We start from the raw sequence: 12,460 nt of genomic DNA on the forward strand, positions 1-12,460 counted from the left end.
ATTCCATAGTCATTCCATATATTCCAAATCTGTTAATTGCACAGCACTACTCTCCAAAGGCCTGATCCCACAGCCAAGTTTTTACCTTTCTTCTGAAGGCTAGGAGGGAGGGAGATGATCTAATATCACTGGGGAGGGAGTTCCATAGCTGAGGGGCCACCACTGAGAGGGCCCTGTCTCTCGTTCCCACCAATCATGCCTGTCCGAGAGCAGGGCCTCCCTGGACAAATTAATTTCTGAGATGGTACATTGGGGGAGATACATTCGGACAGGTAAGCTGAGATGGAATCATTTAGGGCTTTGTAGGCTAAAGCCAGCACTTTGAATTGTGCTTGGTAGCAGACTGGCAGCCAGTAGAGTTGACATAATAGGGGGTTGTATGCTCCCTGTACACTGCTCTGGTGAGCAATCAGGCTACTGCCCAATGGATCATTTGTAGCTTCCAAACAGTCTTCAAAGGCAAGCTCACATAGAGCACATTGCAGTAATCGATTTGGGATGTAACCAGAGCGTGGACCACCATGGCCAAGTCTGATTTATGAACATTATTAACTAGAGTCAGCCCTCCATATTTTCTGGAGCCAGGAATAGAGGACCCTTATGAAAATGGAAAACTTTCTTATACAAATAAAATTACGGATTTTTTCAAACTGGGAAAACACCTTTTTAGGAATCTCTAGGTTGTCTGGTGTGACTCCACAGGAAGTTTACCATAGAGTCACACTGAGCCTCTTAATGAGAACATATTAATCAAATCTGTGAATAATCAAAGTTTGGTGCTGAATGCAGTTCTTATTTTATCATCACTTTTAAGGAGATCAGGTATTTGGTACTAATCAAATGTGATGTCCTGGCTAATGCTAGGATTAGACAGTGGAACCACAGACACACATTCAGTCTAGAAATTAATAGAGTAACACAGTGTTTCTCAAACTGTGCTCCTCCATGTGTTTTGGACTTCAGTTCCCAGAAATTCCAGCCAGCTTAAGAATTATGGGATTTGAAGTCAAAACATCTGGTAGAGCACAGCTTGAGAAGCACTGGAGTAACTTTAAAAAAGACATCACATCACAGCTTGCAAGTCTACAAGCCTATTTTGAGCTCCTCCTGAAGGAAAGGTAGAATATGGCTTACTGAATGAATAACCAAGAAAACCCTTGCAAACATGAATGCAGCCTTAGGAATACACTAATGTTCCTGTGCTCACTGTGTTAAAATAGTTTTAGTATAGAACTGCAATGAAATGAATCAACATTTTCTGTATCTGAACAGAAGTTAATATAGTACCAAATGAAATGCCAAAACTAAAAAAAAAACATGTATTACAGACAACATGCAAGTAATCTTAAAGCAGATGTTTTAATAAGCAGCACAAGTACCTTTCATTAGTTTAGCAAATGGTTCAGGACAGGTAGATGGAATGGGCAAAGTAAGCTTATTGACAGCAACGCCGTAAGCCACAGCAAGACCATCAATGCCACGGTAAGGAACTTCTCCCGTAAGTAGTTCCCACAGCAATACGCCATAACTAAAAATAAATGTTTCAAAAATAAATAAAGGTATGTACTTAATGCTGACACATGGCTTACTAATGGGCAAGAAGGGGTAGCAGCTCTATCTAAAAAATACTCTGGTAGAAAAAAACAAAACACTGAAAAACACTATTAGAAAAGCTATTACATTACAACACTGCCCATCCTTCTAGCACTGGTTGGGATGATTAGAACACATGCTTATAGCAAAATAAAATGTGTCATGACCACAGGCATGTTATTTGAAACAAACCCACATACACATAGAAGGGTTTCATGAATAATAAGCGGTTTTAGCATGTTTGTTTCCAGAAATATCATGCAGGAAAGTCCAGAGAAGGCTACTCAGAATAGGAGGCTGAATAATTAATTCCTATTGTTCCAAACCATCTTCCTTGCTTTTTAATCTGAATTACTCAAAAGAAAATAGCCCCATGGGAAATTCATTGCAATACATACCATTTCATTTAAAAATATTACCTTATAGTTTATTATGACAGCTTTAGTCTACCAAATGATGACAGAGTCTCAAAAACAACATTTTTATTAAATTTTTCACAGGATGAGTACTGATCTCATGATGTAAGATAACATGTTACTTGTACAGAACCCATTCTCCAAGATACCTCTGAGTGTGATAGTTGTCAGGGGAAAAGTTCCCAACAATTGTGCAACTAAGTACACCATTCTACATGCATAATGTGTTATTACTGTTTTCAATCACGGCTGGTAAGATGATGTTGCAAAGAGAGCAAATGCTATCTTAGGATGTATCGATATAAGGATAATTTCCTAGCCAAAGGAAATAATAGTTCTGCCATATTCTATTATGATGAAGTGTCCTTTGAAGCAGTGCAGTCTGCACACTTTTTTTTAAAGAATATCAGAATGTTCAGAGAAGGGCAATGAGAATAAAAGGTATAGAGAACAAATATTTCATGGCAGTTTGAAAGAGATGGGCATGCTCAATGTGGTAAAGAAAAGACTGGGGGGGGGGAGAGATCACATCAAATGGGCTGCCTTGTAGAGGAGGGTTCTACTTTTTTCACTGCCTCGAACTAGGTCTAATGGAGCTAAGTTACAGGATGGTACACTTCAACTTTACATTAGAAAAAACTTAATAGTGACAGTGGTTTGGCAATGGAGCTAACTACTTAAAAAGACAGTGGAGCCTCCTCTCAATATTTTCACAAAAGAGGTTGGACAGCTACCTGCTGGGGATGCTCTAGCTCAGGCATGGTCAAACTTTGGCCTTCCAGGTGTTTTGGACTTCAACTCCCAGAAATCCCAGCCAACTTATTGGCTGTTAGGAATTGTGGGAGTTGAAGTCCACTCGGAGGACCGAAGTTTGCCTGTTCTAGCTGGAGATTCTGCACTGAATAGTGAGCTAGACCTCATATGGCACTTTCCAACTCTTAGCATTATAGGTACCCAAGCATAATATTAGAGCATCATAACAATTAGATGCTCTATCCTTCCCTCCTTTTCTTCATTAACAAACTAAGTTTGTAGCCTATAGTCACTGAGTGAGCAATGGGTCAGACTAAATAAGAATATGGAGAATGGATGCAGGCCTCCATTTTTACACAAGAAAAAGAGAACTTCTGATTGTGGTTGTCAGGGCAGAATCACTGGAGGCCCTGAAATTTCTGAACCTAAACATGAGACCCAGGGATACCCATCCTGGCAGGGTCATGAAGGGCTTGGCAATGTCATTATACATTAAGAGGCAATGCTCCATTATACCATTATACCATTCAAGAGAAGAGAGAGATGGGACATGTTTTCCTGCCTGGAAATTATTGTACTTGCATTTGCAAAAACTTGATTTAATCAAGTGATTTAATTAATCTTTTCAGAGTGCAGAAAGTTGCACAACCAGCTAGGAAGCTTGCAAACTAACCAAAGCTTGCACGCAGTCTTCTCTTTTGCCCAGAACTGACACTAAACCATTTGCCACCCAGAACTGATAACCACACTGAGGATTTTGGGTTATGCCAGAGACATGGCAACTCTACCTCTGTACCTGATATTTTTCATGATACCATTTTTGGTACACCAAAATTTGTGTACATTCTTTTACATTCTAAAAGGCTACAGTGCATCTGGCTATAGATTCTTTAAACTAAAATATGTTGGTGTTTTATTTCCATCCCTTCCTTTTGTCTTTTATCTCATCCATCACTGGAATGCTGTCTTCCTCAATTATTCTCTTGGGCTGAAAAATATTCCCTTGGTAGAGGTGTTATTGAATGGTAGGGAGAGAGGAAAATGTTGGGTTATGTAGCATATATCTGCATGGATGGGTTTAGGGGATCCTTTCATGGTCAAACACTCACAGAATTTATCTGGAAAACAGACCTCAAGAATAATACAGAAGACATTTGGTAAGCACACTGTACACCATCATTTTTTTACTATACTCCTTTCAAAGCACAAAACAGTGCCAGAAGCCAACTTTGTAAACTTTTGTAACACAAGAAAAGAATGCAAGATAATAGATAGAGAAAAGAAATCTTGAACAAGTTAAGGTACATAACTATTCTAGTACATTTCAATGGAGGTCAATCTCAAATAACCTAGCTATAGCAGAAGTTAACTGAGGCCTGCAAACACTGTTTAGGGAAAACAAGTGAGCTTATCCTCCCTACCACATATACAGTATATTGAAATTTAGCCAATAACAATCTGAGAGTAGTATACAATTAAGGGCACAATGCTAAGCACACTTAGTTGACTACAACTGATTTCTTCTCAACTAAATAGAGACATAACAATGTCAATGAATTTTCTATCAAGGTTTATCACTTATAGCTCAACTACGGTTTAGCATTATATCCCAACCAGCTTTATATGACTAAGAAGGGCAGAGTGAAGAGTGTAAACTGTTAATACAATGTAGAATAAATTATGCAAAACACAAAATTGCTCAATATTCATTATGTATATAGGCACAGAAGGCAAGTCTCTTGGCAGATAATTTTAATTTTCTTTTATCTGTAGAGTCTACACATCTCTGTCAATCATTCTCAAATTTCCTAAGACATTCTGAACTTCATGAATAGAACATGAGAATTTGATTACTTATATCACAAATCCTGGATGCCTTTAGATAACTAACATGAACCAGTACTGGCCACAGGAATGCCTGCTAGACTACAAACACTTTGCAGAGCATCTTCCTGCCATTTCGGGGCCTTGTTATCTCCAATAAGAAAGTGTATCCAATTGTTTGAAAGGCTGGGAGCTATTGCTACCATTTTCCACACCAAAGTAAGGGCAGTCCCCAATGTAAAAACAAGATAGATTCTGTAGATTTGAATTTGTTTTTAAGTCGGAACAGGTACATTTTTAATTGTAAGACTTTGGATAGCAAAGGGAAGGCTTAACACCTTTGTGGTGTTTGTTTTGTTGTCTGTGCCCCTGTTCAGAAAATTTTGCCTTATTTCCTGTCCCTGTGATAATGTGATTTTGAGAAATGTGGCTTGTTGTGGAAGCAAGGATTGATGAGAAAGCTTCAGTGGAGACACCTTTTCCCCATAACTCTCCCAGGAGTGAATTTCTTTTCCTAGGGGTAGATTTCTCTCACTTCCTGTTCTCGCCCTGGTTTGTAACTATGAGTCTTTCGTAAGTCAGATGTTTGTGACACAGGGACAGCCTGTAGTACCAGCAGAGGAAATTTGCTTGACTAAAAACTCTAGACCAGGACTCTTCAACCTGTGGTCCTCCAGCTGTTTGGGCCTCCAACTTCCAGAATCCCTAGCCAGCTTGTTCAATGATGGGAAATTCTAGGAGCTTGAGGGCCAAACAGCTGGAGGGCCACAGGCTGAAGAGGCCTGCTGACCCATCATAAACCAGAACAGATGAAAAGCATACAAACATTGTAAATAAATAATATAAACTATATGACCATTGAAAAATCCCTTCTTATCAAATGAAAACTGCATCTTACACTTTTAATCAACCATGTTAATTAGGGGAACTATTCATACCATGATGATCTTTAATTAGATTTACCCGAATAGAAAGTGGACAAGACAAAATACTGAAAAACATTTACCTCCAGATATCGCTTCCTTTAGAAAACATAGATGATTTGATAACTTCAGGAGCCATCCATGCATAAGTTCCTGCTGCACTCATTTTAGTTGTTCTGTGCCATTCTCTAGCCAAGCCAAAGTCTGTAATCTTCAAAGTTTTGTTACCAATATCATCATTCTCGATCTTCTCAAGCAACAGAACTACAAAGGGAAAAAAAATTGTTTGGATGGTCATTGATTTGCCTGAACACTTAGTAATGTATTTACATCTAATTTCGAACCAAACATTACTGTAATTTATAAATATACATTACAACATTTCAACAGAGACAGAAAAATCGTCTACATTTGAAACAGTATGAGTTTGAAGGACTCGGGGAACAAAACACCAAGCATATTGAAACTGTTTTATTTTTATAGATAGGGATATGGATTAAATAATGATAAACAATGATTTACCATTATACAAGGCATGGGCAAACTTGGGCCCTCCAGGTGTTTTGGACTACAACTCCCACAATTCCTAACAGCCTGCCGGTTGTTAGGAATTGTGGGAGTTGCAGTCCAAAACACCTGGAGGGCCCAAATTTGCCCATGCCTGCATTTTTATAGATGAGAGTATGGTTTAAGTAATGCTAGATAATGATTTACCATTATACAGTGCATGCAAGTTGTCTCTTCTGGCTGACAGAATCAAGGAGATGTAGACCAAAAAGTAGTATTTCCAAGCTCAGGTTAAGCATGGCAAAAATAAACTTCAGCAAGATTAGGCTCATATGCCTGTTATTCCTTTTCTCCTTCAGTACAGTTACAAGGAAACACATTTCCATTAATCACAGACTGAAAACAACAAACTGCTTTGAGAGGAACCAATTTCACTGTGCAGTAGTCAGATTGCCATGCCTGGAATCAGTTTGAAGCCAGAATAGTGATTACATTTACCATAGAACCTTGGCAGTGTCCCTGTTCTGGATTCTTTACTGCACTTCAGCAGGAGTGGGTGTCTACAATGTGACAGGAAGGGAGCCGTTTAATATGGTAACCCCCCCCCCCCCCAAAAAAAAGCTACTATTAGCTATGGTTAATTTCAAACAAATCACAGTTAACATGAGTAACAGATGCTTGGCAAGCTGTGGCTAATAGAAACGTGAAGGACATTTCCCAAAGTGTGCATTCCTTGTAGTTGTGCCAGAGGAGAAGACACATGGGGGAAGAGTGTGAAATCAGTCTCAGTTAGCTATGCTCCAGATTGCAACGAAGACACTATTATTAATACTTAGCACTGTTATTAAGATTGCTATTATATTTATTTATATTATGCTTTCCCCCCAGCACTAGGACTCATGATTGCTTGTGAAAGTTAGGTCAGATGAAATTCAAAGTACACACCATATATATAAAAAAACAAAATATACTTATGCTAATAATGGAGTTAAAAGAAATTTAAAGCAGGCCAATTAAAAACAAACAAACAGATTTGCAATATAGCCCAATAGTTACATGGCAGAAGGGAGGGAAATCTTTCATATTCTATGCTGTAGTATCAGAGAGAAAGTCAAACTTGAAGGCTATTCATCCTATACTGAGTATTTTCTAATTATATATATGTTTTTAAGGTTTTTATAATGTATTTTAATAATGTTATTAATGGATCTATATGTATTGTTTTGCTTTTATGATTGCACTTTTGGGCATTAAATTTTGCCAATTTCTGTAAGCCACCCTGAGTCCCCTCGGGTGAGAAGGGCGAGGTATAAATGTTGTAAATAAATAAAATAGTATACTGTTCACATTATCTCTTCTGCCAAGAACAACAACTGCATTAAAGCACTTAAGAAAGACACAGGTCAAAGTCTGATTTGCAAATAATGATTCATGATTAAGTTTGTTCAAGCTGTGCAAACTTCAAGCCACCATTAACAGGTAACCAGTTAAACTATGCAGGGCTGTGGAATGTGTCCAAATAGAGGTCTAGTGATCTGAAACCCTTGAGGGGGGTAGGAGGGATGTTTAATATTTTACTATGTGGAAAAAAAAGAGAAGAAAGAATGCAATGGCCCCTGATGCGTATCAATCTTCCCTAAAAGCCCAAATGAAATAAGACTAAGGAAAATTATATTGAAACTCCTCATTTGAGATGGCAGTAATCGGTACCAGGAGACTGTCGTAAATGCAGTGTGGTGGACATGATGCCCTTTGTTTTTTTTTTAATGAAAGGCCCATTGTTGGGCATTCTACACACGCAGGGCAGAATTCCACAAATTCCATGCCAGTCAGTCAGTCTGACCGAAACCAAATACAAACTAACTTGGAAAGGTAGTAGTAACTGGCAGAGGACCAGGTTTCATTTTAGTAAGAGTGCTGAGGACAAAACAGCCGGCACCAAGTAATTTCCTGTAACCCAGACAAAAGGGAATTACAGTCACAACATATACTCCGCTTAGCCCCGTTCCCGCTTTCCTTTGTCAACCCGGGTGGCAGACTACTTGACATAAACAAACTAAATAGGCTCCACGGCCTCGTGACTGAACAAATTCTTGTGGTCGGTTGCTTAGCGACCGGCACTAGGCCTTCCTTTTTGGACTTCTTTAGAGACTTGCCCCTCTGTTAGCTTCATATCAGAATGAGTGACCTTTACAACCTTGGGCTTAATCTGTGCACTCAACCCTACGTGAGGGAAGTTCGCAAACACAGGACCTAGAAGCTGGGAGTTACTTTCAAGAAGACATGCTGTGAGTCTGCCGAGGAAAACCCTGCCATGGCAAAGTGTTCCCTAAAAATAGCTTTGGCACCACAGAGCTTGATCCCTAAAACCACCAGCATCAAATATTTCCAATTAGGATTACGAATTCAGGCCAGTCTAAGAATAACTCTGCAAAACATTTACTGAGACTAAAAGAGAACTTGGCAGGAAAGTACATTTTCAGCACTGGAAACATATGTTTACTGTTGGAATTCAACCCCACACTGCTCAGGTCTTCAGTCCTCAATGAGGAACAGTTAGTTTAGGAATCCTCCCTCTCTGCTTGTGTGTGTCAGGAGAGATATACTGCTTCGAGTTTTCCCCCTCTCCTTTTAACTCTAGAAGAGATGGAGTTAGAGTAGGTCAGACCCAGTTCTTTACTATTAAGAAATGTAGTTATTTTTGTAAATAAAACTTTTGTAATTTGAAAGATTGAACTCTGCATCTTTGCCTCCTGAGCTCAGAATTCTTTCCCAGCCACATCACTTTACGCTCTGCTTGCTGTGAGCTGAATGCTCAACTATCAGTATCCTGTTTATATTTTTGGATGCTCTGATGTATTTTGGGGGTTTTCCCTAACATCTACAGCATTAAACCAACTAATGTAAATCTTTTATATATAAGCAAGCCAAGTGTAAAGCCAGCCACTGTCCTCCAAGGATTAATACTAATAGAAAATGCATGTCCAAGAGCAGCCTAGATATAAAATATGGCAATGACACTTCATATTTGTTTCAGGGGTACTTCCAAGAAACTGGGCCCACTTCCTAAAACACAATCACTTTCCATTCAGATGCAATCTTTAAAAGGAAAAGATAAATTTAAGAGCCTTGGACATTACTGACATTGCAGTTTAGCAGAAGCTGTTCCCAATTTTGGCTGGATCTACACTGCACTATCTCAAGATGTGATTTGAGGACCCTTCCACACAGCTGAATAAAATCCCACAGTATCTGCTTTGAACTGGGATATATGGCAGTGTGGACTCGGATAACCCAGTTCAAAGCAGATATTCTGGGTTATATGGCTGTGTGAAAGGGGTCTGAGATTATTTGCTTTGAACTGGATCATATGAGTGCCAGATAATCTGGGATAGCAGATAATCTGGGAACAGATCCTGAGACATAGGGCAATGTAGATCCATCCTTGGTAGAGGAAGCAAGTGAATATGAAGTTGTCCATTTGTGGCTGTAAGAAACCATCCGTGACTAAAATAGTGCATGCTTGTAGCATGTGCAGATGAAACTATAAGACTTGAAGCATGATTGTAATTGGGCAATAATGACAGCTCTGACTAGAACAAAGAAGCACTAGAAGGTTCCAAAAGCAAATTAGCAAAGAACTTTCACCTTGTAGCCATAATGGATACAGACCATGTAAACTGTATCTATGTGTTGTGGTAACATGAGCCGAGAATTATAAATAAATAAATATGTATTTTTTTCGTATACAGATTTCATTCTCATATACCAATTTCATTGAGTTCTGACAGTTACTTTGTAAGCTTGTAGGCTTGAAATGACTATGGACTTCATCCCACATGGGGGGAAAACAGGTGGGTTTATCTTCTTTGTGTGGCATTCCATAAGGTTCCATCTTTAAAGAAGACTGAGAATTTTCTCACCCCATCACACTGGACTACTTCCTTAACGCTACCATTTCAAGGATACCAATACACTTTTAAAAACAAGTCATTCCTTTTGAAACACCGTTTTGCAATGGGATTGCTCCCTGAAACCCCTACACTATAGGAGACAAGTGTTTTTTTAAAACACTGTTTTCTATGGGATCATTCCTCTTAAACCCTTACACTAAAAGAGACAGGCACACTTTTTAAAACCCTTTTTTTCAATGGGGCCTATATTGTTTTTAAATCACTAATGGAAACAGAAGGAACATTAGCAGACCACCCACATGAACGCACACACTGAAATATCACAAATTAATTGGACAAATCCACCACTTCCCATCCCAAGGAAAAATACCTTGGGATTTTTAAGTATTTCTGTGCACAGGATGAGAAGTGGAATCAATTTCTGCCTGTTTTTGAAATGCTCCCATTTCTACACACTGCAGCAGAGACAGAGTCCCAGGAGCAACCACTGGAAGCAGTCCTGTGTCATTTGATGGGCTCCATGGGAGTCCATCTTTGAAGTGTGTATAAACATGTAGAAACAGAGGAAAATTTCCATGTGATGAGACCCTATGCCTCTTTTCTATCTTTAACAGTTTTAAAATGTTACTACATTTGACATATGTTATCGAGCCTGCAATCAGTTTATACAATTAATTTGGCCTAGTAAAATATAAATTTCACTATTCTTTATGTAGTATCTCATGTTTATGGGAATTAGTGAAGCAGAAATAAGATGATTTTGACCCCATGATCTTGAACTGTTGGCCCTGGTGAGACTTTTATTTAGTCCTAGAATCAAAATATTTTATGATTTTAAAAGTTCAAGAACCTAAGTAATCCCAATTAAAATCAGCCCTCTGAATCAATAGGAATTTGGCAAATCAATATAATGCAAGACTTGGATTCCAACTTAATGATATCTCATAATGTATATGCAAGTATTCTGAAATCCAAGATCCCAAACACTTCTGCTCCTAAGCAGAAAGAACACCTGATCTGTATTGATGGAAATTACAATATTCTACTCTACTTGAAAGTAGCTGTTTGGATTTAGAACATACTTGTATCTCTTTCTCTCACACAGCAAACAAATTCAAGGCCTGATTTACTGGAAGCAAGATTGTAAGAAAATAGAATAGGAATCTTCCTTTAGGCAATATTTTCAAGGAAAATATTTGAAATCCTTTTCCTGAAAGATGGCACCTGAAAAAAAAATGTTTATGCAAGCAAAGTCCAACAAAGCAACCCTAATGTGAGAGTTGTCTGGAAAATGTGAACATCTATAAAAGTGAAAGCTATTTTAACAATTTTAGAGAAATACCAATTGCAACTCTGATCATGAAGATTAGACTGTATAAAAATACATTAGCCATATTACCAGTAATCACAATAAGCTACTTAGCTCTGGTTGTAACTGGGTTTTTCTCTGGAATGGATCTAATCAGTCAAGGAACATCTTATGTTAGTCATAATACAGAACAATTCAAAAGAAAAAGAAAAACAATCATTTCAAAGTAACAAAATCTGATGTAAATATGATTATGGCTATTTTAGCCCACTGTTTATATCCATCACACATTTACAGAAAAACTGTTATGATTCTTCTGTAGATTACATATGTGGATAGTAATAGATTATGGTAACGTATATATTGAAATACGTTTGAAATCTGGATCCATGTGTACACACGTTTGCAACTGGTGGTAGGGCTTTATAACCTTGAAAAACCAAAGTTTCTGATCACAATACTAAGAAAACGGGAGGTGATAGTCATATTATTTAGATACAACATAAGTGGCATTTCAGCTAACTCTTGGTAGGACAGCTGGTCCTCCACATTTGTAGGTTTAGTTTTCACAGATTTGATTATTCATGGATTTGATTAAAGAATCCCTTGCTCTTCTAGTCAGGCACAGAGCCATGCTGGAGAACCTAGAAATTCCTAAAGAAATGTTCTCTCAAGTGAAGATGTAGCATTTTTGTGGTTTTTCACTTTCACTGGCAACCTGTGCTACTAACCCCAGCAAGCGGAGGGCTACCATGCAAAAAAAAAAAAAAAGCAATGTTAAACCACTCCTTTTACTATGAACCCTATGATGAGACTATCCAAAATGAAACAAGAGATAGTACTTAGAAGATGAGACCCCCTAGATAAGATAAGAATACACTCATTCAGCTGTTGGGGAAACAAATATGAATACTGTTGTGTCTACCAAACTTCAGCCAATCTAGTCTCAAGATGAAAGATTGTTCAGCTGTCAACATGCCTGAAAAGAAAGCCAAAAGCATATGACAGGAACATGGAATATAAGGAGTATAAATCAGAGAAAGCAGCACCTTTACAAAAGAGATGTTTTGAGATTAAGAGTATAAATAAACATAAACCTAATAGAAATTATAAAACAAACATGGAATGTATAAACATTTCAATACTTGAATTGTACAGGAATAGGACTTTCTCAATCAAAAAATTGCATAAGTATTATTTTATTCTGATTGTTGCAGTGAC

General features: G+C 38.1%; 1 protein-coding gene across 2 annotated transcripts in view; it reads right to left on the reverse strand.

Moving 5' to 3' along the window:
- map3k21 (mitogen-activated protein kinase kinase kinase 21) overlaps window positions 1-12,460 on the reverse strand; it is a 50,114-nt gene that overhangs the window by 21,693 nt on the left and 15,961 nt on the right. For both annotated transcript variants that reach the window (XM_008124210.3, XM_008124206.3), the window contains exons 2-3: window positions 5,593-5,773; window positions 1,380-1,528 (exon numbers count right to left, since the gene is read on the reverse strand). In XM_008124210.3, the coding sequence (XP_008122417.2) occupies window positions 1,380-1,528; window positions 5,593-5,773 (330 nt within the window). The remainder of the gene's footprint in view (window positions 1-1,379; window positions 1,529-5,592; window positions 5,774-12,460) is intronic.

The sequence above is a fragment of the Anolis carolinensis genome, chromosome 1 (assembly GCF_035594765.1).
Source record: "Anolis carolinensis isolate JA03-04 chromosome 1, rAnoCar3.1.pri, whole genome shotgun sequence".
Lineage (NCBI taxonomy): Eukaryota > Metazoa > Chordata > Lepidosauria > Squamata > Dactyloidae > Anolis > Anolis carolinensis.